General features: G+C 38.0%; 2 protein-coding genes across 2 annotated transcripts in view; both read right to left on the minus strand.

The window, feature by feature from the left end:
- Positions 1–1,045: 1,045 nt before the first annotated feature.
- LOC138177268 (beta-lactoglobulin-like) lies at positions 1,046–7,433 on the minus strand. The gene is made up of 5 exons (XM_069108364.1): positions 7,338–7,433; positions 5,451–5,578; positions 4,333–4,403; positions 3,028–3,144; positions 1,046–1,230 (listed from the first exon to the last, which is right to left on the minus strand). The coding sequence occupies exons 1-5, from the start codon at positions 7,431–7,433 to the stop codon at positions 1,088–1,090; spliced, it is 555 nt and encodes a 184-aa protein (XP_068964465.1). The 3' UTR covers positions 1,046–1,087.
- Positions 7,434–13,147: 5,714 nt separating this feature from the next.
- The window catches only part of LOC138177296 (late lactation protein-like), a 34,896-nt gene continuing 21,132 nt past the window's right edge, over positions 13,148–26,911 (minus strand). The window contains exons 6-7 of the mRNA XM_069108405.1: positions 13,848–13,949; positions 13,148–13,173 (exon numbers count right to left, since the gene is read on the minus strand). Coding sequence (XP_068964506.1) covers positions 13,148–13,173; positions 13,848–13,949 — 128 coding nt within the window. The remainder of the gene's footprint in view (positions 13,174–13,847; positions 13,950–26,911) is intronic.

Raw genomic sequence — 26,911 nt, forward strand, 5'->3', positions numbered from 1 at the left:
TGACCGTTCCCTTCTTTTCCATCTGTAAAAGAAGAGGTTGTATTAAGGTGATTCCTAGGATCTCTTCCATAGTTTACAAGATGTGATTATCTTCTACCTCCCTTTTACTAGGCATTCCCTGTCCCAGTAGAAGACCTGAGTTTTCTGACTTTCCATGTCAAGGAAGTGACCATGTCAAGAATGATTAAAATATTGCCTGTGTAAAGATCATGCCCAAAAGAAGCAAAACTAGCCTATGAATTTTAGTACTGATAGGATAAGCCCTCTAAATCTTAACCTAAATCTTCTCAGGCGTAAGTACTCCAGACAGGCCAGCAGGACATCGAGAATTATATTACAAACATGGCTCTTTAACCTTCCAAGAAACAGGGGACAGTCTTTACCACATGGTTACAGGGATCCCCACATGTTGAAATATCCTAAATGTAGAAAATCTAGAAAGGAATAGGACAAAGCATTTTCCCAAAGGAAAAAAGTAAACCAAGAACTTACCTAAACACGGCACATGTCTGTGGAAAGAGAAAGAAATACTTGAGTGACATCATTTGGTGAAAAAAGAAATTGCTTTTGGGAGTAAAATCACTACAAATGAAACCACATAGCAAAATTACTCCTTCAAAGGATAAGGAGGCAAATTCTTTCATCCTTGGGTAACCCAGAGAGGGCTTCCTCTGACAGCCCCACACACACTCCCACCCATGAGCAGAGGAAAGAATTTTGATAAATATCACTGAGGCTTTTCATGGTTAAAATATAATACCAGAATAAAATATGATACCAGAACAATTAAGCTTTGCTACATATTATACCTACCAACAGGTATAACTATATAGTATATATATTATATATGTCTATATAATATATAATATAACCAACTGTATCCTAATAGGGATGGAGATCAGTGACCTTGCCTTTCTCAGTTATACTTTATACTGGCTCAAATTCATTCACAGATAAGTCAGAAAGGATCTTGAGGATATGTAAGATAATTAACCAAAAGTAAGGTAGCTCTCTGTAAGAGAAAGCTTTGATCTCCTTACTTATTAGAGACTAGTAAGAACCTTTTCGATTTATATAAATTCTCCCTTCAGCTATCTATTTTCTGAACATTGATCTGAGATCTGAGAAACCTACCTCTTGTACGGACTTCAATCACTGTATAGGGCATGGTCAAAGTCCTGACAATTCGCTTGAATTCTTCCATGCCTTTGTCGTCCTCTATTCTTCTGACTGTAGAGTTAAAAATTTAAATAATTTTATTTATTTTTGTAAGACCTTGATGAGAATTCAGAGAAAATATGTTCCCTTATGAAGAGCTTCTTAGGTCATACATACCACCAGAATCTCTATGATCCCCATGCAGGTTATCAAGAAACTAGTCTATTACTATTATTAATAGTGTAGTACTAATTATAAAAGTAATAGGAATAGTATTCAATTGCCTATCTTGCTTAAATTTTTAAAGGGATTTCACATATATAGCCTCATTTAGGCAATTCAGTGGAGGGAAAATCAGTCAAACAAATTATTGGACTGAGTCATTTAATTGATTCAATCATACTGATTAATAAACTTACATGAAAGTGCAGACTTCATACAAACACACATATGTACTTTTTTCATGCTATGTGTTTAAAATTATATCTGGTCCCTATGTTCCTAGCCTTGATACACATTATGCCCCATTAGTCATTATTTAAACTATTATCCAGGTAAGATAAAGTTATTCAAAGGGCTTTGTAGCCCTTAAAGTTCTCTATAAATGTCAACCATTTCTATAGATAATTCTAAATTCAGCTTGCCACAGAAATTCATTACATTATATCCTTTAACCTATAACATGTTGTTAATTATATACTTCACAAACTACTTCAAGAACCTGTGGTTTTCTACTCCTCCACCAAAGCAAATTACAATCCCTTAACCAGGGGATAGTTTCAGAGAGTTACTGAGACTAAAAAGATCATCACCCTGAAAGTCAATATGCTGATGAACCTCTCTGAACTTAGCTAGGATGGATAACAGACATAGTCTATCATTGGGCCTTTCTATACTCACAACCTTTCCAATTTTGGTAAAGTTTGCCAGAGTTTATGCTTCAATCAGGGTCACCAGCCAGGGTTATTTCACATTATAATGAGAAATCAACTGTGATTCTCTCCATCTCTCTGTCTCTCTCTGACTCTCTCTCTTTGTATGTCTTTCTCTCTTTCCTTTCTTTCCTCCCTCTTTTATCATATACATATTTTCCATTGTTTTTCAATCATGTCCAAGTCTTCATGATCCAATTTGGAGTTTTCTTGCAAAGATATTGGAGTGTGCTTGTCATTTACTTCTCTAGCTAATTTTATAGATGAAGAACTGAGACAGGTTTAAGTGACTTGCCTAGGGTCACATAGCTAGTAAATGTTTGAGGCCAGATTTGAACTACTCAGGAAGATGAGTCTGCCTGACTCCAGGTCCTGCACTCTGTTCAATGCATCACCTAACTGCCCTGCAAATACATACACATACATACACCTATGGAATATGTATGTATGTATATTATATATATATATATACATATATATATATACACTTAAAGGGGAGAAAGAGAAATATGTAGGCTGAATTTGTATCGGTTGTGTTGGCTAGATGATTATTAATCTTCTGGACTCTAATCTGGTTCCAGTAACTTCAGATAGTTCCATAATTGCTCTTACTGCCTTCCCTCTGAGAGTACCTTATATCTATTCTGCAGATAGCTTATTTATACATAATGGTTGCATGTTGTCTTTCCTATTTGAATGTGAGCTCTTTGAGGGAAAAGACTGTTTTTGCCTTTCTTTGTACTTTTTGTAAATTTTCTGTAAATCTTTGTAAATTTGTATATATGTATTGCCAGTTCTTAGCACAGTGCCTGCCATATAAAAATGCTTAATAAATGCTTGAACTGGTTGTTGACTTATTAGGTTCTTGATAATGTGTGTTATTAATGATGATTTGTTGTCATAGCTCATTCAAACTTCTAATGAATAAGTTACATACCATAGTGTGCACATGCCATTTTCTCCCTGTAGTTGATGTTCTCCAAGCAAAAGAGGACGTAGTTGTCATAATCAGTTTCCATGACATAGAAAGTGTATGAGGCAGATTCTGAAGGAACTAGGACAGAAGCCATAAGGAAAAATCTAAATTCTCTTTCCAAATTTGAAGCAATCTGAAACATCTGGGATGCTACTTTAAAATCAATCTAACTTTCCCCCAACAAGTCCACAAGGGTAAGGAATCCCTCAGTAAGGGTTACAAAGGAAAAACTTTTTGGTTCTTACTTTCTTTATCCCCCCACCCCCCTCTTCTGTCCTCTCCTTGGCCTGCCGATCTCTTAACTGCTGTTAATTCAACAATGCCTCCTAACTTCTTTAAGGCATACCTAAGCCAGGAATTACAACCAGAAGCAAATGCTTCATGATGGTCCTATCCCTTAATAGTCCTCCACATCTCAGCCTTCTAGGTCAATGTTCCCAAGATTTGAAATAATCACCTTCAATAAATTCTTCTTTCACTAGATGTTGAGCTGAAAGGAACCTTTCATGGTTGTCCAGTCCAGTCCTATGATTTCATAGATAATGGAACTAGGACCTACACATGGAAAATGACTCTCCCAAGATACAGGAATTAAATAGTACGCCAGGAATACAAGCATAATTCCTCAGAGACTGAATCTTCTGGAAAAAATTTTTCCACTATACTACCCTATACTTATAATAATATCATAGATAAATAAGTAAATACCACAGTTCTATCAAGAAAGAATCTCAATAATTTATTTCCCATCTCTGTTTTGAGAAAAACCTGTTCATATTTTTTATTTGGAATCAAGTTCTTAATTTGAGATCAAAGTTCAATAATACCCCTTCCCCAATAGTATATATTCCAGTTCATCTTTTACCTTTCTATTTATAAAAGCAGTCTCCCCTTCATTCTCTACCTCATCCCCAACCCATGTACACACACTGAGATAATGAGGTTTTTATTCCATCTGCCAGTCATACCATCTGCCACCTTCCGAATTTTATTGGTTACTATTTTAAGAATTTTTTTTCTTAGACGTTAAAAGGAGTTTAATATGTCAGTTTTAAATTGACATAGCATAATCATTTCGCTTTACCTTATAAAAAGAGCCCAGTTAACAGTATAGGTTTAAATATTGGCCTCTAATGGAAAAAAAAGAGTAAGAAAGAGCTCTTTTAGCCTTCTGTTGCATATAAGGGAATGTGCTTCCTTTCTGGAGCTCCATGTAAATAGGGACTGTATAAACAGTATTTGGAACCAAGACTTGGTGATACCTACTGTAGATCTCAAACTCAGCAGGTCTCTCAGTTTTCTTTAGAAGAAACTTCTTCTCAACACACCTGTCAGTCCTGAAAAGCCAATCAAATTTGTCAGTCTTTTCTCAAACCCCACTTTTTATGAACCAAATACCAGACCAAGGGGGAGAATAACCAGGGTAGTTTGAAGAGCTCATACCACACCTGAAAAAATTGAGAAACAAGGAAAATCTAAAAGAGTATCGAGTTATTTTCATCACCCAGAAGCAAATGAACAGTTAGTTGTTCTATCAAATCAGTTCTATTCAACAAACATTTATTCAGGTTTTCTTATTCACAAGACGCTACACCTAGTGCTTTGACTGAATTCAACTTTTCTTGATAAGTGAAATTATAATCCATTAGTCAGAAAACAGCATATGTGTAAATAGAGACTTTATGAAAAACCAGTCATTTGAAGCAATAATTTGGTGCCCTAAAAACCAAACAATTGGGTAATTCACTGAATGTGGGAGATTCTGTAGCTTTAGGGGATGCAGTTTCATGACATAAAGTTCCCCACTTCCTTCCTCGGTACTGTCTTCCAAGCTTTGAAAGTAAAATTCCAAATCTGAAGGTGCCAAGACTATGCCCACAGTTCAGGTTCATTTCCTTTGTGTTTTTTGCCCCCTGGAGGAGCCAAGCTCCAGTTCCTGAATCCTACCAGTTTTAGCCAAATGGCTAACATGCACTTTAAATTTCTTTTTATTCCATCTAAGAGTCCTAGAAGTTAAATTGCTCTCCTCATTGAGACAGAAAAGATACATCAGCTCCACCATTTGCATTTGGTTGCATTTCATCATTTAGACAAGAATCTGTCCCTATGACAAGGAGCAGTTGTGTCAGAAACTCAGGAAAGGGATAATAAAACCCTATTTAGGTAACAAGCCTTGATCAACTTAGGACAAAAGGTTTTACTTTAGTAGTCTGTCCCATGGTCTCTGCCCTTCATAGCTTTTGCTGCTAAAAGCAAGGCATAGTTTCCAACATCACCCCAAAACATACTTGTTCAATCTCCTTCAAAATTTCCCTCAAAGCTGTAATTCTCTGTTCCCTGATTTATTACTTTCTTTGGTCATCTTAGGAGAAAGTGGTACTTACTTCTCCAACACAACCAGTTCCAGGTTGCCTTCAGGAGTCCGGTTCACTTCCTTAATGTCCATATCCAACAAGGGGATTGAGAATTCCATGGCCTTTACTTCTTGTCTGAGATACCATGGCCCTACAAGCTATAGAGAATATACTTATGAAACTCTGCCTCAGGGTTCTCAGGCATAGCTGACCTCTTTCTTACTGCCCCTGCCATATCCTTCCCTGGCCCTGAAGACTTTTAACCCCAAGGTTCATGTTGTTGGCTGGAATCTAAAAGAATTAATGCTAGATATAGAGAAGCTCCAATTAACCCTGATCCTAGTCAGGTGTATGCCATAGTTGCTGCCAGATGCATAAGTAGGAATTTCTATGACCAGTGAAGTCCATCCCCTTTGATTTATAGAATCTGAGAACATCTCTGTCATTTTAACTCTGTTGAGCAATCTCTTGTATGATAACATTCAATAATTTATATAACTGGAAAAGCATGTGGGTTAATCATGTAAGGAAGGGATAAGAAAAGTGTTGCACGAGGACCCACAAATTATAAAAAGGCACAGAGGGAGGTCCCCAGCATATACTGGAGAAATCCCCTATGGGAGAACAAGGAATAAGAATAAAGAATAATGTAAGATGAGAAAGCATAGACAGGCTGTGCTGATGGAAGGAATTCCTGCATTAATCACAGCATTGGAGAATTATAAATATCTTAAAGTTTATGTGGTACTAAACTTGCTGGAATATTGCTATTATCATAGAATAATTTGGGAGGAAATGTGCAAATATTCATATGCCTTACACAAGAAAACAAAAGGAAAGAAGTAAAAGAAAAGGTGAGTTTCCAAGTGTGGAAAACAGTGATGAAAAGAGAAGTCTATGGCCCCTTCTATTTTGCTCTCAGAGAAACTTTTCAACCCCAGTTATTTCATAACTGTGGCACAGAAAAGAATGAATTTCTCTGAATGGCACAGGTAGGAATAAAACTGCTCTTCTGAAAAGACAGCCCCCATTCACACAAACCTGCTTCAATGGCCCTAGAAAGCAAATGGCTTGATTTGGGAGAAGTCACATATTCAAGAATCCCTGGGCTTAGTCTAAAGGCTTAGCATTATAGAAATGGTCAAAGAAGAGTAACCTATGGAGGAGAATGACAGAACGAAAAAAGAATTGAAAAACAGGGAGTAATCGAAGGGAAAAAGAGTTCTCAGTGGCATGAACCCCTGTTCTAGGGACACAATCGTAGTTCTCCCAGGGACAACTGTCATTTCTGTGGTGTGTACCCTTCTCCCCTGTAATCAGTGCTAACCATGAGGAGAGTGTCTCTAAACATGCTCTTCTCTCCCAATTCTAGAATACTCACTCCCTAGATAGAGGAAACCTCTATATAAAATGCCTTAAAACCATCTTAAAAAATGGAAAATCTCTCCCTATTTATCCAAGATTTTTTAAGTCAAATTCTAGTTAAGAGGTAAAAAAAAATCACCAAAAATGAAATGGGAAGACTGTAACAGAATCACAGAAATGTATAACCTTAAATTTGGAAGAGAATTCAGAGGCTAACACAGACAGATACAAGATACCCCTCAAGTGGTCATTGGATCTTTATTTGAAGCTCACCAGAGAGGGAGAACCCATTACCCCCAGAAGCAATCCATTGAACTATGTGATACATTATAACTGTAAGGGAGTTTTCCCTTACATCAAACCTAAATTTGACTCTAATGGGTAGGAAATGGATAAATCCCTACAATAAACAAAGGAATTGTTGCCCTCTTATTCCAGGAAGCATTGTCCCCTAGGAATATGATTCACCCTGTCACCCCGATGCCTGACCCATCACTAAGAGTAACACTGGTCCAAATCATCCCATTCAAACTTACCTTCACCTTTTCTTACCTTTTCAACCACTAAATCTTTCTTGTAGCGGATATTTTCAATGGCCTGGATGGCACCAATGAGGGCCAGTCCAACAGTAAGAAGAAGGAATTTCATGATGACAACTGTTAGATCTCACTTTTCTCTGAGGTCTGGAGACAGTGGTGATGGATGAGTCACCTCAGCAGAGCCTTATTTATAGAACAGGAGCTTGGATTGCCCCATGTACCAGACCAGTACCACCCTACCCACCCATTAGCATGATTCCTTGAAGCCCAAATCATCCAGCTGGCAAGGCTTAGGTGGTATTGTCCCCCAGGAAAACAAAAGTTCCTTCCAAAGAGAATGACGCTCATTTTCCTTTAAGTCCCTAACAGGAAAGAGATTCCACGGTCAGACCTGGCAGAATAGAACTCACAGTCTTACAGAATGGAACCCTGATCAATTCTTGGTAGAAGATGTACAAGAGGAGGGTTGGACACTGGGTGCCAGCCTGGCAGAAAATTACAACTACATTTCTATGAGCTCAGGTATTGTGAAATATAGTAAAAATGATGATGATGATGATGATGATGATGATGACGACGACGATGATGAGAGAGAGAAAAACACCCCAAACATGAACAAGGAAGGCATACTCCAGCAACCAAACAGTGTTCCTAAGAAGCATATTTTTATCACTGCCAAAATTTTTTGGCCTTCATCCTGAGAGACCTGACTTGGATTGAGGAGAAACACAAGGGACACACACCATCCTATTCATTAAGTCACAGGCTCTCCCTCCTGGTAAACCCTTCTCAAAACATCTTCCCTAGTAAATCTCTTATATCTGCATCCAATTCCAGCCATGACATTATTTTATTTCACTACATCCATATGCAGTTTCCTTTATTGTGATTTGAGTTTGTCCAATTTCTCTTTGCCAAGTGAGTTTAGTTTGTTTTTCATGACTTCTCCATGTGTGTCTTATCCTATTTCCCTATTTAGTCTATAAGCTCCTTGAGAGCAAAAACCAGTCTTTCAGGATATTAACCTCCTTACATCTCCAGATTCCATATATTTTCAGTAACTGTCCCACATTTTCTCCCTCCTTATTTCTACCTCCTGACTTCTCTGGCTTCCTTCAAGCCCCAGCTAAAACACTACCTTCTACAAAAAGACTTTCTTGCTCTCCCTTACTATTAGTCCCTATGACTAGTGTCTTCACTCTGTTTATTATCCTCAATTTATCCTGTATATATCTTGTTTATCTAAGATGTCTGCATGTTGTCTCCCCCATTTGACTGTGAGTTTCTTGAAAAGAGGAACTGACTTTTGTCTTCTTTGAATCTCCAAAGTTTAGCACAGTACTTGGCACATAATAAGTGCCCAATTAATGCTTATTGACTGACTGTCTGTAGTGGCAACCACACTGGAATACCCAGGATGACTGCTAGCACACGTTCTTAAATTTGCTTCACTAGGAAAGATAGCTGTTTAAGAGGTCAACAATCCAAGGGAAAAGTCAGCACCCTGAAATTCAGAGAAAATACAAACAAAAATAAAGACCAACAGACAGGACTCTGACTGCCTGAATCAACTATACACTTTACATACATCCCTGGTTCGAAAGAACCTTTACATCTGAGCAGGTGGGAACTCTGAACATATGACCACTCAGAATCTTGACCAGGGAATCACAAGATCCTTCTCATAAGCAAAAACCCCCAAAACAAAATACCAACTCAGAGTATATATACACTTCTCAGAGTCGGAAGGCATCACAACCCTCAAGATTTAGTGCCTAATTAGAAATTAGCAAAAGGAGTGAAAGTCTTCCTACAAGCAAACCTCCCCTAAGCAAGCTTCCCTTAATGGGCTCCACATGAAGCCTATGAATGAGCAGAGAAGATCTTAAATCCCATTAATATTACTCTATCACACAACAACTAATTTTCCATAAGCAGGGTCAGATGTTTCAGGAGGGAATCAAGACCTGGAAATTAATCTGCTTGTTGTACCTTTTCCTAGGGCGAGCAGTAGTGACTTGAGCCTCTAGACATTCCTTAATGGAATGGCTTCCTGGGAACTGGTCCAGTTAATTCATGGAAGGATAACTGAGCATATTTCTTATATTGATAAGATGACAAAGAGAGCCCTTTACCCTAAAGTTTGTGCAGTACTTATTACGATACTGATTTAAGACATATGCTCCTCATACATGTTTCACCACCTATTCATGGTACTTTACTCTAGGATTGGGGAAACCCGACAGGTTCATGTTTGTTTGTCCTATTTCCTGACTTAGATTATATGCTTCTTTGGGGGGAAAACCATATAATATCATACCACATCTCTTAGTATAAGTAGGATAAGACTTTGAGATATCCTTATCTCCCTACCCCAACCCTTCCTTGCCCACTTCCTACTCTGCCTCAGCACCACTCCCTCTCATGTTATTGAAGGTCAATCAGAGCACAGAGGGCTAAGATGAAGAGGCACTGGGTCATTTAGATGTTCCAATTTTTTTTTCAGATGACTAGAAACCAACTGGAATAAGGCCAAGGTTGTGGACTCATTAACCATAAAGTAGCACTGAGAAAATCTTTCCCATGGCTTCAGAAAACCAATTCAAACATAACCAGTCAATTTACAAATGCTGTTGGTCCTGAATGCAACCAGACAAGAGAATGTGAATAACCCCAGCATCCATCCCCACAGCAGGAGAAATAAGTGAATGTCCTATTGACGGTGGATCGAGAGCTTCATCTCAATGTATAAAGGACAATTGTGTATTTTTTAAAGTGGTGACAATGTAATATAGCTCATGAACATCTACACATTAGCTGTATAACCTTGGACTTCTTGGAGAAGTTACCTGACCTCTCAGGAGCTCTCTGGACTGCTACTTCTCCCTATGTTATATGTGGAATATAACACTTCTCTTGATCTCTCAGGGTGTCATTAAAATAAGTGAAATTATAGATCACCTCTAGAGTCTCCAGATTCTTTCTTCTGAGTAGTTTCCAGCCTAGCAATCATTACAATAATGAATCTTTTCCTTTTTTTTCCCTGCTTCCTTCCTGCTTTTGGGTTAGGTCCAGGATATAACTAAAGATTATTATAAAGCAGTGCATTCATTCTCTCAGATTTACTTTGTGGACCTCTTCTAGGTAAATTATATTTTCTCTATCACCAGAAATCATAACACCTTTGTTCTGGCAGCCATGCTTATTACCTGGAATTTCAAGTTCCCTGAGTGGGGACAGAAGGAAAAGGTGGGGTTGAGTTTAGCCCTTTCTCAAATGCAGAAAAAACCAAAAGTCCAAGCATAATACAAGAAAGGACCAGTTCAGGATTCCATTATTACCTTAAAACTAAACAACTAAATTTTAAAAGTAAATATGATACATCCAAATATTGTAACATCAATGAGCACCTTTGAAAATGCCCTGTGCAATATTATCTCTAAGACAAGTACTTTCTCTTCAATAAACAACCTTTAGGTGGCAGTGATGTATCTTACTACTATGTATTCTAGTATAAAAAGGGGGGGATGTGGAGCCACAAGACCCAGCTTCAAATCTCAACTTTGCCACTTCATGAACTATGACTTCAGCCGAGTGAGTGTGCCTTTCTGAGCTGAGCCTCTGCCTCCTTTGTCTTTTCAATAAATGGAATGATGTCTACAATACCTTTGGCTTTAAATCCATATCCTTAAGACCAGTAGGGTCAAACTCAAATATAATCAGGACACTAAACTGTACATAAGGATCTCTGCTGGTCATATCTTCACTTAGAAAACCATATATTTGTGGCTAGGTGGCTCAGTGAATAGAGCACCGGCCCTGGAGTCAGGAGGACCTGAGTTCAAATACAGCCTCAGAGACTTAACACTTACTAGCTGTGTGACCTTGGGCAAATCACTTAACCCCAATTGACATCCAAAAAGCAAAAAAAAACCCCCACATATTAATATTATCTATGTTTGGTTGTATTTTCATTTTAGCAAATATTCTCCAATTACGTTTTAATCTGATTCTAGTGGTACTCAGGCATATTGTGGACTGCATGGTGTCTGCCTGCTGGCCACAAGTTTATCACTTCTCCCCAAAAACAAAAGATTGGCCTAATGATCACTTTTCAACCAGTCGTGCAAGTATCAGAGGGGCGCAGCCTCCAATAGACTACAAGGAACACCATCATCTTTCAAGCTTTGAAAGTCCAAATCTCTAGAAATCCCATGGAAGTATCCCAAGTGAAAAGTAGTAGAACTAAAGCTAGAAAATTCAGAAGGGAAAACAAAGCTTATTCTTTGTTCATTTCTTTTGTCTTCTTTTGTTCAGACATATGGTATATTACAGAAAAGGTTTATGTATAATTTTATTTTTATTTGCATACCTATTTGATTCTGTTTTTGTTGGTGTTTCAATTTTTTTAACTCAGCTTCATGATTACATCAGTGTGGACACCCTATATCAAGGCAGATCAATATCTCCCCTGTAACTTACATACAATCTCAAAGAATTGTATTGGAAAATGAGACAGCTGAACAATGACTTGTTCAGGGTCATACAGCAATAGGTCAGAGGCAACACTCCTGACTACAAGGCCAGCTCTCTATGCTGTACACTATGCTGCCTATAAAATAAGGTGACAGCAGCAAGATGGTCTAATTTGGAATTCGAGGACCTAGGTTTGAACTACAGCTTTGCCACTGACTACATATGAAAATTAGACGAGGCACAGCTTCCTGTTTTTCAAATGCCCAGGGGATTAAACTGTATCATTTCTGGGGCTCTTCCAGCTCCAAACCTACTTTATGATCTCTGCCCTAAAGAATGAAATGGGAAAGAACAGGGATACAAGGGATCATGTGATGATAAACATAGAATAAAATAATAATTTAAATGAAGGAAGAGAGTGTCTCTGATTTAATTGTCCCATCTTCTTCCCTTACCAAAGGAGATTTCAACAAACAGACTGAATCCAATGTGATTGCTACATAGTTTATTACCATCTGATCAAAGTGTTATGAAGAGGGTGGGAAGATGGCAGGGAGGGAGAAGCATATTCAGAGTCCCGGCACAGAGAACTACTTCTCAAAGGGAGAGAGGGGCTACGATTTCATACAAAGGATTGAGGCTGAGGCTGAGGCTGAGGTCAGATGAAGTAATCAGCTTCTCCTAGAAAACAGTAAACAGAACTTAGTGATGGGTTGTTGGGATCATAAGAAAGAATAGGATGGAGGACTTTCCTTGGGTCAATCCCAGGACATTAGCGGCTCACACCATTTAGAAGATTTTTAGGAAGAAGTCAGTGATCAACCCTTTCTGAGCACTTAAGTATATACTACCTACAAGATGCAATCCACAGGCTATAGCACCTGGGAGTTCAGTTAGACATCCATACACAAAGCAGAGGGGCTAGAAATCTGAGGGGAGCAGTAAGGTATCAAGAAACAAGATATTCTGTTTGACATTGTTTGGGGATTCAGGTACCTGAAGGTAGGAGCTCGTGAAGTATTATTAACTCCTGAAATTCTATGATAACTGACATTTTTCAAGTCCTTTAAGGGTGCTCTTCTCATAAGACTGCAGTGAATTAATTAGAGTAAGTATAATTAGCCCCATTTTTTAGTTAAAAAATTAAGTCTCAGAGGTAAAACAAACAACCAACCAAATGTCTTTGCCATTGTAGTGTCTGTGGTCACACTTCTAGTGAGCTCCCAAGCCAGAGTTCACAGTCAAATCTCTTGGTTTCAAGTCTTAACACTATCTACTGGGTCCTGCTGACTTTCCACTTTACCTTTCTATAAATGATTCACTTGAAATCCTCAAAGGCTTCTTACCCTATGTTCGTCCAGGAACACAGTCTTCTGCAGAAATAAAAGAATATATGGATACATTTACCCAGTGTACTTACTACAACACACTTACTTAAATGGCATTTCGAGTGTAAGACTAATAACAGCTTAAATTTTACTAGTAGATTATATTTACAGAGTACTTTAAAAACTCTCTCAACTATTCTGCCCTGTGGTTAGTATGATTATAGTCCCCATTATATAGATGACAAAATTGACTCAGAAAGATTCAGAGAAGTCGTGGGGTCACATTTAGAAGTGGTAGAAATCTGAGGGGTCATCAAGTCCAATTTCTCCATTTTAAAGATGAAGTTGATCTTCAGATGTTAAATTATATCATCATCATTCTCATTTTAGGTATTTTTATAGCACCTAGTAAGTTCAAGATACTGTGCTAAGTGCTCTACAAATGTTGTCTCATTTAATCTTCACAAGAACCCTGGGAGGGAGGTGCTATTATCTCCATCTTACAGTTGATAAAACTGAGGCAAACAGAAGTTAAGTGACTTGCCCAAGGTCACACAGCTAATACATGTCTGAGATTTTAACTCAGGTCTTCCTGACTCCAGGCATTTAAATTCAGTTCTTATGATTCTATACCCAATGAGCTTTGTACTACAAATTAGAAAGAAGAAACTGGGATTGGGAACAGTCTTAAGAGAAATTAGAAAATCCATCTTTGTTACCTTCCAATTCAGGGACGACAATTTTTGTCACATCTTGTCCTTTGCTCCGGACAAATTGTTTAAATATCTTCATAGCTTCAGGATGAGGAACTGCATTTCTACCTGTAATTGCAAGACAGAATGAATGAATGCAACACTGCTACCACTTGGTAGTACTCTGGTCAGGAAAGAAATAGGGAAATTTATCTCTAAGTATTATTTCTATAGTCTCATGAAGGAGCCTTATGGCATACCCAAGAATTTTAAAAATTCATAATCTCTCCCTCTTCCCCTTTCCCACTATCCCAAAAAGAGGTGGGATGGCTACTATTGTGGATAAACTCTTTTTAACCCTTTCAGGGCAGGAAGGTGCTTTGCAATTCCCCAAATTGAAGATCACTGGCATCTTAAACAATAGTATTTGGAGGGACCTCAAGAGATAATCTTACTAAAGCTTTCAACTTTCAGTAACGTATTATCTTCATTTTGTAGGTGAGGCAATCTGTATTTAAATTCTGCTAAAGCAAATCCTATTTCCATGAAAACTACTTTCTCAGGAAGATGCTTCTATGTCTCACTGTGTTATCTAAAGAAAAAAAATGCTATTCTGATCTGATTATGATGAACTCTCTCTAGCTAATGTTCCCAAACAGCCTGGTCTTTCTGAAATGACTTATTGAAAGCAGAGCAAGTCAAGAAGAGTCCTAGCCATTTGTGTGTGCCAACACTATTTTAGCCTAACAAAATCCTTTAGCAGCTCCACAGGGTTCCTAAGTCACTGAAAGGGGCTCTGATATATTCTTTTGCCAAAGCCATCACCAAGGCTATATCTAGGGGAGAAAATATTGAAGGCCTACAATTATTTATGCTGGTAGATTCCAAGTGCCTACACAGAATAAGCTCTTCAAAACTTTGAATTGAATTGAATTCTAACCATCTCTATGAACTCCATTTTTTCAGCAGTATTTACTGGCTGCCATGATACATACCTGCAAGTTTCATCATAATGACGTTTTTCCCATTCATCTTGCTTTCTATATATACAATTAGATGGTCCTCCATATTTATGGTCAGTATTCCAACAACCTGCCTTCCCCCTGTGAGGAAAAAAAAATCCATTTTACATTTATGCAATGAATAGCCATGGCATGTGCACAGTTCCTTGTACTTAGTAGATGGTTGACAAGTGTTTAAAGTTGTATCTTATTTAAGAGTTCACCTCTGGCTTTGTTGAAAAGGTGATCTGGTCTTTTAAGAACTCAAGTTGTCAAGTGGTTGAGGGACACTGAATTTTTCACCAAGAAAATGAGAACCTGAGGACTTGCAGGACCTGAGGAATTAGGCTGAGGCAAGCAAACTGCCTCTAGGTTAAAAAGCCTTTCAGAGGACTTCAAGGGATATTTTTCTAGAAGGCAAAAGAGAGCACACAGAACTGATAGCTTTACACAGAGTATATGACGTATGGCCATGGGAAAAGCATATTTATCCCTTCAGCTCTCTCTCCTTAAAAGCTAATACTAAGGTGGGACACAGGATCACAGACAAAGGTATTGTTAATCAGAGAACAGTCTTCAGTTCAGCAAAGCAATGTGGGGTATGTTTAATATTTAGAAATTTCTCTTAAAAACCTTGATCTATTTCTATGATATTGAGCTTTTAACATGTTTTAAAATATTCGTTTACCATTTTCTGGTTTGTTCTAGAGGTAACTTGGAGTCACAGCTGGACGACTAGGGTTGGAGTCTGGAAGACCTGGGTTTAAGGTTTGCCTCCGACACAAACTGGCTTTAGGGGTCTGGGCAAGTTGCTTTCAGTTCTCTACACTGTCGTCTAAGACTATACTTCGAAGAGATGGTGACAATCTGCATTGATAGAGGGAGTTTCTTGTACCAAGGAAAGCACAAGTCCAGTCTGTATCCTTTTTAACTCCTTAAAAGGATTCATAACAGCATGCCTCTAATGATAAAATTTCTCTGGTGCAATTAAATATAGTTCTTTTTATAACCGATTAATTTTAAACAATTTTTAGGATATGCCCAAAACACCACTAATTGATTCATGGGTATTATTTCTCCTCTGCTTGAGAGTTAATGCCTTGCAGAGAGAGAACCAAGAATTCTAATGCCCATAAAAAAGCAGATTTGTGTGACTAGATTAGAGGACTGAGAAGAGACCTCAGGACTCAACATCCCTTGGGGAAACATCCTCCAGGACACTATTCTATGGAGAGGAGAAGGACTGTTTGACCACCTCCGTTGGTGGAAACTTGAAGGAAATATATCCTGAGGAGGTATTAGTGGGGAGGGATTAGAGAGGCATTGAGGAAGGAAAACCTAGCGGGTGGTATGTGAAAGCCTTAGGATCCTGTTTTGAATAGAGAGTATCCCAGGATCTTCAGAGAGTATGCAGTCAGTCTGGATGATGTGGGGCCTGAGGATCAGACCATTATGTCATCACTTTGGAGCAAGCCCCATCAACCCGACCTCATTGCAATTCTGCAGTTATACATCTTAAATTTGTCTTTCAAGGGACAATGCCTTCACTCGATGTACTTTAAGGCTGGGAATTTAAAGATCTAGGGGAGGACACTAAAGATGTTGCAGGTAGATGGGGAGAGGTCTTGTAGTTCCTCAAATTGTATTATATGAGGACTTGCCTATTGCACCAGTGCTTTCCCTGTTCTTCATGCCCAGTGATTCTCTCAGTCCTATATCACAAACACAACTGGCAGGTATCACAAAATAATTTTTTCACAACATGTTTTTTTCTGGAAACAGAATTCCCATTAATCATTTCTCTTTCTAGCAGGTTTTTGCTTCAGTGAGCAGTAATCGAAATGTAATTCAAACCGATGAATGGTTTACACTTTGTAAAGCTCTTTCTTCATAACAACACTAGGAAATACCACAGCAAATATCACTGCCTCCCATTTCTCAGAAGCCAAACCTAGCAGACAATTCAGCATATTCCATGGAAAATATTAGCTGAACTATGGCTCTTAGCTCTGAATCACAATTAGGTATGGGTTCCCAACTTCTGCCTTAATACTAAGTCAAACATATCACATTTGTGGGAGTCAACCTCAAGTAGGGCTTCCTGACCTCATCCATTTAGTCTGGCACATTTGAATCACTTACAGGTGGACATTTTCCCAGGTTGCTTTGTTTTCTCTAAAGTTAACTTAATTTCTTCACATCGGTTATTCTTTCTGGAAAACAAAATACCCATTAATGATATTTCTAGATAAAATGTGTTTCTTTATCAGAGAATAATTACAATGATAACTACAGGTCAAAATGATAGAGTGCTTAATGCTAGTATCTTCCCTCTGTTGCTTATTTACAATTTATCCTGTATCTTTTTTGCACATAGTTGTTTATATTTTGTCTCCCTCCCCCATTAGACTGTGAGCTCCTTGAGAGCAAAACCTGTCTTTTACCCTGCTTTATAGCCCCATACTTTAGCACAGTGCCTGGCACATAGTCAGTAACTGATAAACACTTATTGCCTGCTTTACAGTTTACAAAGCCTCTCTTCACAAGGCCACAATACAAATATCATCACCCATTTTTCATAAGTGGAAACTACAGCTTGGTTTCTGCAGCTACAGCTACAATCCACAGAACCCTGCAGTAACAGATGCTGATGTGATAAGTAGTCAAGGTCATTTGCTCATGGCCATATCATTAGTAATGGCCAAGGCCAGGACTTAAGCCAGATCTACTGATTCTGCTTCCAGTGATGTTATGATGCTGCCCCCCCCCCAAAATGCTTGGAACCTTTAGTTCAATTTAATGAGTATGTATTGAGGGTTTGACATGTGCCTACAATAAGATACCCCAGTCCCTGGACAACTCCAGGGCTTGAGAACTGATTTGTCACCAAAATAGTAAGAAGTGGTTTCATTTCACTGCTCCTCACTTGCCTCTCATGGCAACCAAGCAGCAGGAAGACATCACTTCAAGTCTGTCTTTAATACTCTAAATAATCACACTCATGGGGTGACTAGGTGGCTCAGTGAGTAAAGCGCTGGCCCCCAAGTCAGGAGGAGTAGCAGTGTAAACTTGGGCAAGTTACTTAACCCCAACTTCCCTCCAAAAAGGCAAAAAATTAAAAATTAAAATAATCACACTCATATATGACAAAATCTCTTTCTTGACCTAATGATCAAGGATAGATAATGATAGAGGCAGGATTTGAACTCAGGTCTTCTTGACTCCATAACCAATACTCTTTCATGCCTCTAGCTTTTGTTGTTTTCTGATGAGTGATTTCTAACAGGACATGTCAATGAAACAGTCATTTGGACCCAGGGAAGGCCATCTATGATCATGCAAAAGTTTTACATGGGGCAACCAGGTAGTGTAGTGGATAAAGTTCTGGCCTTGGAGCCAGGAAGATCTGAGTTCAAATCAATCTCAGATGCTTATTAGCCATATGACTTTGAGCAAGTCACTTAACCTCTGTTTGTCTCAGGTTTTATCTATAAAATGGGGATAATAATAATAACACCTATCTCCCAGGGCTTTGTGAGCATCAAATGAGATAATAATTACAAAATACTTCACACAGTGCCTTGCCTAAAGTAAGTACTGTATAACTATTAACTATTATGATGGTATAATTTTCTATAATAAAAGATTGAATATCTGACTTTGACTACATTATCACTGACACCTAACTATCTGAGTATTCTAACATAGGTTGCACCTATCCTAATCTCTCCTATAGCTTTTTAGGTATAATGAGAGTATTCATTCCTAGATTCCATGCCTGGGCATCATCTTCATTCCTCTATTGCAGCTGACAAAGTTCCTCATTTTCTGGCATCATTAGAGATTATAATCAAATCTCATCATTTTTTAAATTAAATTTTATTTTATTTTCAGATCCACATTGGCTACCTCTCACATCCACCCCCCCCCCCCCAATTAAGTCTATTCATTTGGAATAGGCAGAAGGAAAACCAGCCTGAATTAATGGAAAGCCAGACAGGTTGTCTTTTAAAGAAATGTATATATTGTTCACTTTTGAGTACAAAGAAAACATCATCATGTTGTGATTTCACTGGACCTACTTTAGTGAATATATTAGGATTACCTTTTATTATTATAGTAGATTTATGATATGTTAAGGAAAATAATGCTACTAACATATCTTTCAAAGAGTTTATTCTCTCACTTAGGCCAATTTTTATTCCTACTCCTTTGATTAAATACTACAGCAACACCTCACAATGATCCTACATCATTGTGAGTATACAGTTTTCTGTAAAAGTGATTTAACTAACTCTGCTTTTAACATTTCAAGTGCCAAAACTATTTTATTTCAATCTGTTTCAGATGGAATTCTTTGTCTGTTGGGCAACACACTTTGCTGCCCCCTGGATCACATTGAACATCATCCACCCCTTTCTTCATGACTTAGTGATATCATTATGAACATGTGTTAATAAACTGTGCTTTCAATCTATCTGTAGCTAATGGTATAAAATCATTTGCTCTTTTAGGAAATGCGCTCCCTCATCCCCAAGATGATCCCCTGCAGAGGTATCACACAATGGATAGACCTTTATAAGACATCATGATACCCTGTGTAGCTACTGAAGGGCAGAAAATTATTTGACTCACACTGCCAGCCTACCTTCCCTTTGATTTCCTTATACTTGTCAGAGTGATTGTTGCTTGCTGCCTCCATAATCATCATGTATAAGAGCCCCTTTAAGATTGGCAGAACACTTTACATGCCTGTTATCATTTGACCCTCACAACAACCCTGACAAATTAGTACTATGTATTCTTATTGCCCCCATTTTACAAATGAAGAAACTGAGGCATAAAGAAGTTAGGTTATTTTCCCATAGTCACACCGCTAGTGGAGACAATATTCATGCTGTGGATCTCTTGACTCTCAAGTCTAGTGCTATTTCTGTATATCAGGAACTTATTGCTTCTAATCTCCATTGCTGCTTATGCTCCATTCTGTATCTGATGTACACCACTCCCTTCTCTCTTTTTTTGTTTTTCCTCTTTTTCTTCTCAAGTACTGCTACCTTGCCAAGTATTCTCACCTTTGCCATTAAGCATCATGGCTGTCACAGTCATTGCTACAGGTGAGTGCTCACTGCACACCTTTGTTTCTACTTAGTAATTAGATACAATTTTCAGTGTCTTCAGGAATACTTTGATTCGTTGCTTGTTTTCTGGAACTGGCACTGGTCTAGATATTTGATTTGGTCAGAAACATCCCTTCTGGATAACTGAAGCATTACTGTATTAATTCACTTGGCAAATTCTTTTTAAGGTTAATGAAGTAATAGACTTTAGTGCAAATTACCACACCTTTCAAATTACAGAAACCATTTGAAAGCTTGATTACAATTTCACAAAAGCAATTTCAGGCAAAGATTAGAAAAGCATGAGATGGATGATGGAATATTCCCCTACAAATTACACTTACTTAAGACTTAATTTGGTCTCTATTTTACCATTAGGAAGACATTTGACAAAGAAGGGAGGTATTTTCTGATGCCTCTTATCTTCAGGAATGTCCACGTTTCCTGCCCAGGCATTTACATACCACAATCCCTGGAACTAGAGAAAGGTAGAAATAAGGAAGACCCAGATTGTAAGATTTCTGGATATGCAGACATTGGAAATCCTGAGACAGAGGGGGGGGGGTGGGAGGAGGAAATGGAAAGGGAATGGAGAATGGTGTCTGCCTATGTACACAGGTCCAGGAAAAGACTAGTAAGGGAAGGAGTTATATCCAGACCTATGCTCAAGTAGGGTGGACATCAAATCTCTGCATGGTTGCTGGAAGATGCCAGCAACAAGAGGGGCATCTTTTCCTTCTCTCATGCAGGTTCCAAAACCAAGACTCTACAAGACAGTCCCTGACTCATCTTAGGTTTGGAGAAGGGAGATTTTATGTTTAGGAATGGCATTCTGGAATTTTCTGAGAGCGATAATTAAAGGTGTAACAAAAAGGCAATGAAATAGCAAGTCTTTGATTAAATTGTTAGGATCTAAGTTTCTTCTGCTATACAGAAGAATGAACATAATCTATTTTCGAGGGCTTTGAACAATACACTCTAAGCTTCATCGGCTGATTAGAAGCCCTCTTCAGAGAATTCCCATAGCAGCTCCAGAGGCCTGCGGCATACCAGAGGAAAAGGGCTCTAAGAACAGGTGAATATCATGAAGGTGCTGCCACTAAAGTGATTTCTGAGGGCAGACCTAGAGAAGCCCAGAGAATGTTCTACTACCCCCAGTGTCTATTTCTCACAATCCTCACTGGAGAAAGATACTACATCCAATATTGAGAAATCCTATCAGAAGTAGCCAAACCGCCCCCCCCCCCCCGGCCCCTTTAATGATTAAGAAGGCTCTTTGTAATAGAGTTAAACAAGTTTACCTGGTTGCCTCTGCTTGAAAAGTGTTCATATCAAACTAACTTGTCTCTCTCAGATTTATCTGTGGTACCACTATTTGGAATGGATTTTTCTGCTGAGTTTTCTGACAAAAACTTACTACAGTATCCCAAACCAGACTCACCCTTTCTCCTGCCTTCTTAGGTGCCATTTCATGTATCACTTCTCATTGAACCAATACTCAATCCATACTCCTGAGGGCTGCTGATAGCTTTGCTTTCACCTTACCCAAAGTACCTGTAAGATGGCACCATGGTCTCCATAGCAACATACCCATACAGCAGGTTCTTAAGAGTAGGCAAGTAGGTTCTGATGAACTAATGTTTCTAAAGCAACCCTAAAAACACGTAAATATCACATGGGCCAAATAGAATTGAAGTTCTAAAGTCCCTTAACCACTTAACTGGTTCCCTGAAAACTACAGTGTGTGACTCATATGAGACTTACTCCATTTAAGGGTACCAATACTTCTGATAAGTCATCAGCAGTAAGAGAAATAGGAATATCACTGTTCCCAGTTCCCAGCTCACTCTGGTCACAGTAGATTTGGAACAAAGTGGGAAATTCTCACCTTGGAACCTATCCTGTGTCCCTCTCTGACCTTCTCTTCTGTGGTTCAAAAAAGTTCTACAAAATCCATAGCCATATGATTTCCATCTCCTGGCTGAGTTATAGGGTAAGAGGGTTTCTGGGGTTGTAGACCAGCCTGGAAACAGAGTGGGTCCCTAGGCTGACAATGGAATCTTCTGACTGGTGTACATCTCTCCCACCCATTCTCCCTCCCAAAAAGAAGTAGCTTCACCTTTGAAAGATTCTGATCAAGAGCAAGAGGTTCCCAGGAGGCATGGATGACCGAAATGAAGAACATCAATAGTAGTATCTTCATCTTCAGAGGACTATACACTGGATTCTCAGCAGAGAACCTGGTTATACAAATTGAAAAGATCGTGGCCTTCCTCACATTGAGCTTGCCTCTTTATATAGCACCCCACATTCAAATGCACTGAAAACTGATCCCCCTCACACACAATGCCCCAGTCAGTCTTTCAAAAGGGGAGAGATAATAGCATTATTTTTGGAAGCAAATAGTCAAACGTCTTTATGATTCTTTAATGATAGTTCATAAAAAAATCACTCTGAGAACCAACAGGATCTAATTTTTTGGATGCCTGCAATCTTTACAGGTTCTCAAAATAGATGCCTTTATTGGTGGGAGGCAGATTGTTATCAGAAGGGGATGTTTGCAAAGGCCTTGTAATTTTGGCAATAAAAATAATATCAATGGCTTCATTTTATTCCTAACCACTCCCTTGCCCTACCCCCTCACTACATATGCTTTTTAAAATAATATTTTATTTTCCCCCAATTACATGTAAAAACAGTTTTAAACATTTACTGTTTTTTTTATTTTGAGTTCCAAATTCTATCCCTCCCTCCTTCCCTGAGATGATAAGCAATGTGATATAGGTTATACAAGTGCAATCATGTAAAATATTTCCATATTAGTCATTTATGCAGAACCTAGAAAAAAAGAAAAAGAGAAGGAAGGGAGGAGAGAAGGGAGGAAGGAAGGGAGGGAAGGAGGAAGGGAGAAAGGAAGGAAGGAAGGAAGGAAGGAAGGAAGGAAGGAAGGAAGGAAGAAAGAAAGAAAGGAAGGAGAGAAAAGCTATCTTGTGTTTTTTCCAGGCTTTTCAGGTGGATTAGAGACTTTCTTTTCATCTGCCATGCATGTCTTCATGGACTCTAAGGTTCACTCAAGCTCTCTTTTACTCCTTATCACACAAAACATTCCATTTCTTATCTCCATACCCTTGTACAGAGATTCCCCACCATTGGAGTATATTCCCTCTTTGCCTCAACATCTTAGAATTCCTTATTTTCTTCAAAACTCAGCTCAAGTGCCACCTTCTACGTAAAACTTTTCATGATTTCTCTAGCTGCCAATGTCTCCCCAAAAAATTACCTTAAATTTATTTGTTATAAACATATACATACATATGTGTGTGGTATGTGGGACTATACGTCATCTTCCTTTTTAGATTAACTCAATGGCACATAAGTACCAGATCTTCATTGGTATAGGAAACTTTCAGATGGGCTCTACCAATGAAGCTGATTCCTTCTCTGCAACATGGAGTCTTAAACAGTTTTCTAAAGCACTGGGAGTTTGTGACTTGCCCAGGATCACATAGCCAGTATGTGTCAGAGAAGGAACTTAAACCTTGGTCTTCCTGGTTCTGAGGTTAGCTTCCAATTCTCTACCCTATACTGTCTCTCCCCGGTACATACTAACAATTTTAAAATTCTTGCTCTTTAGTGGGAGGAAGGATATAAGACAAGTTATAGCTCTTCTAAAAACTCTACCATGTACAAGATTCTTTACTTCACATCTGCCACCACAAAAAAAGCTGTTATAAATATTTTTGTACATGAAGGTCCTTTTCTCTTTTTTAATGATCTCTTTAAGATACAGACCCAGTAGAGGTATTACTGGACTGAAAGGTATAAAGTTTGATTGACCTTTGGACATAGCTCCAAATTATTCTCCAGAATGGTTGGATCAGTTCACAACTCCACCAACAATGCATTAGAGTCCCAATTTTCCCACATCTCCATCATTTATCATTTTCCTTTCCTGTCTTATTGGTGAATCTGATAAGTATGAGGTGGTACTTCAGAGTTGTTTTAATCTGCATTTCTCTAATCAATAATGATTTAAAGCATTTTATATGACTATACATAGCTTTATTTTTACCTGAAAACTGCCTAGAACTTCACATATTTAGTTAAGAATATAGCTATATTAAAGGGAAAAGATATTATTATTATTGAATGCCCAATTCCTCTTGAGACATGAACCACTAATAAAGAAGCTCCAAACTTTAAATGGGCAAAGCAAGGTTATTTTTCCTTCATTAGGGTCAGTTATATTGGTGGGCTGGTTTTAAAGGGAAAGTTATTCCCTTTCCTAAAAAAATGGAAGAGGAGTGAATTTCACCTGGATGCTTAGTAGTTTAGAGGGCTCAAAGAATGAGTAGTAGGCCAGCCTGATTTGCTCATGAGTGCCACCACCTTTTATATATGAGAACAATATCCAGGTAAATGATTTTTTTCTTTTCTTTTTTTCTAATTTGTCCAGGGTCAGTTAAGCAACACTACCTTTTTTTATTGAAATCTGTAGGTGTCTATTCCCCTTTAACTGACCAACATTAAATGGATTGATATTTTTAAACCAGCACTTTAATCTGAGGTCATAGGTTCACAATGATAATGATACTTACATGATCTCCACTCAGAATGTTGGGGTTTAATCACTTTATGGGTTGTTGATACTTACTGTTAACACACCTATCACCTTCTATTTATGTAGCCTTTGATCAATTAGTCAGTTCCAATTAATTCAATAAGCATTTATTAATCATTTTTATGTGTGTATCTGTTTCAGGGGCTGCCATGGTCAAAGGATTCACTACCTAGTTGCTAACTTGCTAGTAATAATGTTCTCCAAAATTAGTTGAGTTTTTGCATAGACAGAAGACCTGTTTGAGGTAACCATATGGTTTATTAATTCTAAACAAACATTAGATACTAAAGCATTGACTATCCTGTATATCATTAATGATGTAAAGTTTAATTATGCATAATTATGACATTCCCTCATCTATCTCTTCAATTATATCAGTACTAAATCCTCAATGGAACAGAGAAACACAAATAAGATAGAAGGGGCATAGGATGATATTCTATCAATTGAGTTAGTAATCATGCACAGAGAAGTCAATAAAGGAAAAGAAGGATATTACTGAGGCAAGAAGGCACATTTATAGCCTGTATAGGCCAGAAGGCAAGAAATCAAGTCAGAAAATTGGAGAATCATAGCTAAGAAGGCCAATCAAAATGTCTATTCAACAAGGAATCAGGAATCCATGATTCACAAATGTTATAACCAATGGAAGCCTCAATGGAATAACTCTATAGAGTCTGAAGAGGCTGAAGGTATACAGCTAGGTGGCATAGAGGGTCAGGCCTCAAATCAGGAAGATTCATCTTCCTGAACTGAAATCTAGCTTCAGACACTTACTAGCTGTGTGACCCTAGGCAAGTCATTTAACCCTGTTTGCCTGTTTCCTCATCTATAAAATGAGTTAAAGGAAATGGTAAACCACTACAATATCTTTACCAAGAAAACCCAAAATGGGATCACTAAGACTCTGACACAACAGAAAATGACTAAACAACAGTCTATAGAGGAAAGTCCTCTATAAAATATATTAGGTTGTACTCTTTGTCAGATTGGTCATTGCAATCATATTCATCCATCAAGTTTATCAATTTAAAAAACATTAAGTACCTACTCTTCCAGACAATGTGTAAGATCCTGGAGATATAAAGACAAAACATGAAACCAACCCAATTCTCAAGTTTACATTCCACCATACTGTCATTTAGTATATTTAAACTATAAATATTTTCTAAAGAATAAGTGCATTAAGAACAAAGGCTTTATTTTATACATTTTTTAATTCCCAAAGGTTGACACACTATGTACTCTATCAATTTTTGTTGTTTTTTATGATAATGGTGTCTAAATGTTCTATCTTAGAGTTAGACCATATATGTTCATTTGGAAGAAGTGATTTTTGTCTCATACCTACCTATAATACCTATTGTATATATGCTACAGGTCTGAATACACAGTCCATGAAATATATTAAATATAACTGAAGTAATTTAGTATCTCAGATAATGGTGGGACTAGTCAATCCTATGGCAATCAGTCTTTCTGGCACCTATCCACTCCCCCTAAAGTCCCTGCATTCTCTACCTACCTGTGGGTCCAGTCATGTTATTAATAAAAACAGGGTATAGTAAGTACAGTACTAGAGGGGACTGTCTGGCTTCTCTCTGACATTTATTTATTAGTTGTGTGACTGAGGTCAATTCACATAATCTCCCTAAACTTTAACTTCCTCAACTAATGAATGGAGGTAATAATATCCTAGCTACGTCTCAAAGGGTTATTGTAAGATTCAAATGAGGCAATGTATTCAAGGAGTTCTGTAAACTTCAAAGAATTATATGTGTCAGTTGCTATTGTTCACAAGTTCCTACGCAAATGTCAGAACCTTTAGGTCATTTCTATTCCACTTCCAATCCAATCCATCCAGCACAAAATTCAGTTGACTCAGACAAAAACAAGCTCTGTACGTGTGTGTGCTAATGAAGGGAAGAAAAGTTGCTAGTAGAGTTAGAACTAGCAATTATTACACCCAGGGTAAACAATATGATATGTGTCCACAACAAATGGCTTAAAATGTATTCTGAAATCAACTTTTAAAAATAAATGCAGTTGATTACAAGGAAGCACTGGATCACTAGCCCATGGAAGGGGTGCCAAGATAGAAATCTTGGGACACTATGAGGAGCTCTCCTGGGGGATGAGATGGAAGAGTGGGAAGAAGCATACTTCTAGGAGCTTATTACTTCAAAGAATTATGCTTGCTAACTTGCTATAAAACAGAGCTGATTCTCCACAGCTGAGGACTACAAGTGCTCAATATTAATGTCCTTGAACAAAACTGGAGCTGCCATAGTTTAAGTTTTGGTAGTTAACACCATGAAGAGAAAATAGATGGATCTTTAATTCACTTTT

Source organism: Petaurus breviceps, unplaced genomic scaffold (genome assembly GCF_028583685.1).
Source record: "Petaurus breviceps papuanus isolate PSGF00001 unplaced genomic scaffold, PetGlider_PUasm1.0 90383, whole genome shotgun sequence".
Classification (NCBI taxonomy): Eukaryota; Metazoa; Chordata; class Mammalia; order Diprotodontia; family Petauridae; genus Petaurus; species Petaurus breviceps.